This window comes from Microtus ochrogaster (genome assembly GCF_000317375.1).
Source record: "Microtus ochrogaster isolate Prairie Vole_2 chromosome 14 unlocalized genomic scaffold, MicOch1.0 chr14_random_2, whole genome shotgun sequence".
NCBI classification, from domain to species: domain Eukaryota; kingdom Metazoa; phylum Chordata; class Mammalia; order Rodentia; family Cricetidae; genus Microtus; species Microtus ochrogaster.
Window position 1 is genome coordinate 13367576 of NW_004949097.1, and position 4696 is coordinate 13372271.

The following is a 4696-nucleotide window of genomic DNA, read 5'->3' on the forward strand; positions in this document are numbered from 1 at the left end:
CGAGAAACCGAGCTGTGCCTGAGTGTTTGCCACGAGAAACCCAGCTGTGCCTGAGTGTTTGCCTCGAGAAACCCAGCTGTGCCTGAGTGTTTGCCTCGAGAAACCCAGCTGTGCCTGAGTGTTTGCCTCGAGAAACCCGTCCTCGGACGAGGACTGAGGCTCGGTGACTGACACAATAGGGCCCAGGGCTCAGTCACCAGCCCTTCATAAACCAGGCCCTGTGGAACACACCTGTAATCCCAGCTTGGGAGGCGAAGGCAAGAGGATCTGAATTCAAGTTCATGCTTGACTGCACTGCAAATTGGAGGCCAGCCCGGAGTATGTGAGACCCTGTCTGAGAAAAATTAAGGAAAGTAAGAGCGGAAAGCCTCTGCCTGCTCCTCTCAGTGCACCTTGAAGAATCAAGGCTAGGTGCTGTCTCTCCCAGACAACCTGCCGGAGATGCAGGAAGTCAGCAGGAGAGAGCTTCTCTCTGCCAACCACTGCTGCTGAGCCAGAGCCCAGATCTCAAGCTGATATGGTGAGCTCTCACATGTACACCTTAGGAAGGTTTACCTACGTTACAGAATTACTCCCTTATCTCCTCAGCAGCCTACCTGCTCTTTCATCAGCTTCCATATTGGTGCAAGGTTTTTGTTTTTAATATTACATGTATGGATGTTGTTTGCTAGCATGTAGGTCTGCGTATGTACCACATACATGCAGTATCCATGGAGGTCAGAAGAGTACATTGGATTTTGTGGAACTGGAGTTACAGCTGTGAGCCACCATGAGGGTGCTGAGAACTGAACCTGGCTCCTCTGCAGGGGCCTGTGCCCTTCACTGCTGAGCCCTCTCTCCAGTGCTAGATCTTTACAAGGAATAAAAGGTGTAACAAGCAGAAAGAACGGCTGACTACAGGCTGTTGTATAAACTTATACTTTTATTTAGACGTGTATGTGTGTGCTGTGTGCATATATATTTGTGTGAACACAGGTGTGTGTGCTGGTGCCAGTGTGTGTGTGTGTATATGTGTGCAAGAGGCATGAAGTTGATATCAGCCATTTTCCTCAATTGCTCTCCGTTTTATTTTGAGACGGGGTCTCTCACTGGTCCAGAGTACTCTTGTTCTGGCTAGTCTAGCTAACTGGTTTGCTCCTGTCTCTGCCTCTCAGGCAACTCCCATGCCTGGCACAGCTCCCACGTGGGTTCCAGGCATCTGAGCTTTTACCCTCATGCTTGCAAGGCAAGTGCTTCAACCAAGCCAACTTCTCAGTGCCTTTTTTTTTTTTTTGAAACAGACACTCACTACATAGTCCTGTGTAACTGGAGACTGCTTGTCCATTTCTCAACGGCTCAGACCCCGAATAGTCACACAGAAACTATATTAATTATAGCACTCTTTGGCCAATGACTCAAGCATATTTCTAGCTAGCTCTTACATCTTAAATCAACCCATTTCTACTCATCTATGTATCACCACGAGGCTGTGGCTTACAGGTGAAGGTTGCAGCAGCGGCTGTCTCCATTGGCAGCTACATAGCATCTCTCTGACTCCACCTACTCTCTCCCTCTCTCTCTCTCTCTGTTCAAATTTCCTGCCTAACTTTATTCTGCTAAGCCATTGGCTGAAACAGCTTTATTCATCAACCAATAAAAGCAATACAGAAAGACATCCCACGTCAGCCCTGGCTGGCCTTGAACTTGCAGAGATTCGCCTGCCTCTTTCTTTGTCTGTGTGTGCTGGAATTAAAGGCAAGCACCACTATCCTGGGAACTGATACTTACAGAGGACTGAAACATCACCCATGGTGGTCTTTGCTATTCTTGCAATACTCAGCTCATAATCTGACTTGTGAGCAGTTTGCCTCACGTTTGTTCCGTTTTCATTTGCTTCCGTGGTACTGAGTACTGAGTGCCCAGTCCAGGTCGTGGCAGGCCGAGCGCCCCATCACTGCCCTACATCCTCAACTGTCCTACATCCTCAGACCTGAGTACCGAGTGCAGGGTCCTGGACGTTTTAGGCGAGCTCCCCACCACCGCACACCCAGTGCAGGGTCCAGGCCGTGGTAGGCGAGTTCCCCAACACTGTGCTGCATCCTCAGACCTAAGTACCGCGTGCAGGGTCCTGCCTGTGGTAGGCGAGCACCCCACCACTGTGCTGCATCCTCAGACCCAGAAATCCACTCTCAAGGGAGCTGTGTCACTGAGCAAACGTGAATATCTTAGCACGGTCACTTTGTATGTGGTACAAAGCTAGAGATTGTATTATCTAAACCAGGAAGACGCGCTTGCCAATGTTCTCAGACCCGCAAATATCGTTGTAGGTTGACGCTTGCAACGAAGGCCGCGAATTAAAGGAGAAACTAATTGAACGGATAGAGGTGAGATGCCCCGAGTCCACCGATCCAAGCAACTCAGTTGGGTTCCAGCTAAACCTGGCAGTTCTTTCCCAGGAGGCTAAACCACACCTTATTCTGGTCTCTGGTCACACGTCTTCGTTTCCATCCCTCAGGCTTCTGCCTTGGGCCAAAAGAACCCTGCCGGTTTCTGATGTCTCCGCCTCCTCCTCTGGTTCTGGTCCCTTAGTCATCCAGAGCTTTCCTCCACGTCCACACGTTCTGCATTCTGCAAGGCTCAATGCAGATGACATCTCTTCCCCAGACCTCGCCTGTCTCTCACATGCAGAGACGTGCGTTCATCCTTGAGTTTCTTCCCTGACACCTTGGATGTGGGGAGAAACTGGCACATGTGACAGACAAATGGGCTGCCACCCTCCTCCTCAGCCTGCTGGTTCATCAGCATCACTGGGTACACTGGGTACCCAGTCCTCACCCCACCATGCAGCAGCCACACTCCTGAGCATGCCTCTCGCACTAATGCCCACGGGCATTTAGTCGTGTTTTGTTTCACAAGCCTTGTACGTGCTCCTGTGGTCGACTGCACACTCCTATCTAGTCCGTGTCCTAGCAGAGTGCCCGGTGGGCACCCACCGTAGGTGTGGCATGGATGGCCAGCCTGAATACACAGATCCAGCACAGGGGTGTCATTCCAGTAGTTAAAAGTTAGCACGTGGGTTCCCCTCTCTCCCCCAATTGCGTGTGAGTCACTGAGTGTGCCTTGCCATTGGCCACCTGGGGTGTTACGGCCAGAAAGACGTCCTCTGTTGCTGGATGACAACTGGATGAGACTGGGAGACAATGAGATTTTTCTTTTATTAAGAAAAGATAGTTGATTGCTCTTTAAATTCCCCCCCCCCAGAGCTTTTATAAGGAAATGAACGTCCTGAACGCTAAGCTGGAGGTGTACCACACGCAGAGAAGGGAGACAGACTCCCAAAGCTCTGAAGACTTGGATACAGAGCAATCAGAGCCCCTGCTCCCCGAGGCTTCTCCGACCCCTTCAGAGCCACACTCTTCTCCCTACAGTGCGGTGTGGTGAGTAAGACCAGGGGCTGGTGTGGGCTGGACAAGCTTATCCAACGTCATCAGGAGTGCGTTAGTCCCAGCACTTCGGGGGCAGAGGCAGGTACACCTCTGAGTTCCAGGCCAGACTGGTCTACATAGCGACACCAGGTGCACGTGTGTGTGCCTGCATGTTTGAGTGCTTGCATGTGCATGTGTGCGTGTGTGAGCATGTGTCTAGCTTCTCAACATATGAACTATTCTAAGGCCTACTGCATATCTTCAAGTGTTGAATAATAATTTCTTTTGTAAATTTTGTGTGTTAATTGAAGTCATAGAATTTTCCTTGTTTTAGCTATACATCCACTGTATTAAGAAGTATATAGGCAAGCCAGGCAGTAGCGGCACACACCTTTAATCCCAGCACTCTTGAGGCAGAGGCAGGCAGACCTCTGCGAGTTTGAGGCCAGCCTGGTCTACAGAGCGAGTTCCAGGACAGCTAGAACCGTTAACACAGAGTAACCCTGTCTTGAAAAACCAAAAAGAAAAAAAGAAAAGTATATAGGCATAGATAGCTTTCTGATTACTTCAGACAACCCTGTCTATATGTAATACTTATGTTTTACCTGTATACAACACCTTTCCAAATCTTTTTAGATGTGTGCAGTGCAAGGAAAGGAACTTAGGACCTCACATATGCTAGGCAAGTGTTCTATCACCGAGAAACACCCCAGTACATCTATCTATGTTCTTTTTTAAAAATTAAAAGGTTTTCGGTTTATTTGCTTCATTTTGTGTGTTTGGGTGTTTGCTTGCATGTGTGTGTGTATACCATACACATGCCTGGTACCTAGTGAGGTCAGAATTGTTCTGGATCCCTAGGACTGGAGTTACGGATGTTGCAAACCATCCTGTGGGTGCTGGGGACTGAACCTAGGTCCAGTGAGCCATGTCTCCAGCTCCTCTGTCTACATGTTAAAGAATGGAATTCACAGGCTCTGGTCACCACCTCTGCTGAAGGAAACTACTTACGAAGCAGATTTGACAGTGTTGGTTTGCTTGACAAGATCACTCCTCCTCATCTTCCTTTAAAAAACTAAAATCACTGTATTGATAAGAATTCACAGACAAAACTTTCACACAGCCAGATTAAGGTAGCCATTCAAACAAACACTACCCAGTCCCGGATCTTTGTCTCTGTGAGTTAATGTGCAGTTAGGAGGGCCCTCTGAGACTGTGGGACTTGGGGTTGCCTCTCTGTGAGTTCCTGTGCAGTTGGGAGGGCCCTCTGAGACTGTGGGACTTGGGGTTGC

At 49.1% G+C, this 4696-nt stretch overlaps 1 protein-coding gene across 1 annotated transcript in view; it reads left to right on the forward strand.

Annotated features, from left to right (window-relative positions):
* The window catches only part of Smco2 (single-pass membrane protein with coiled-coil domains 2), a 27426-nt gene that overhangs the window by 18774 nt on the left and 3956 nt on the right, over positions 1 to 4696 (forward strand). The window contains exons 7-8 of the mRNA XM_013352777.1: positions 2307 to 2363; positions 3241 to 3416. Coding sequence (XP_013208231.1) covers positions 2307 to 2363; positions 3241 to 3416 — 233 coding nt within the window. The remainder of the gene's footprint in view (positions 1 to 2306; positions 2364 to 3240; positions 3417 to 4696) is intronic.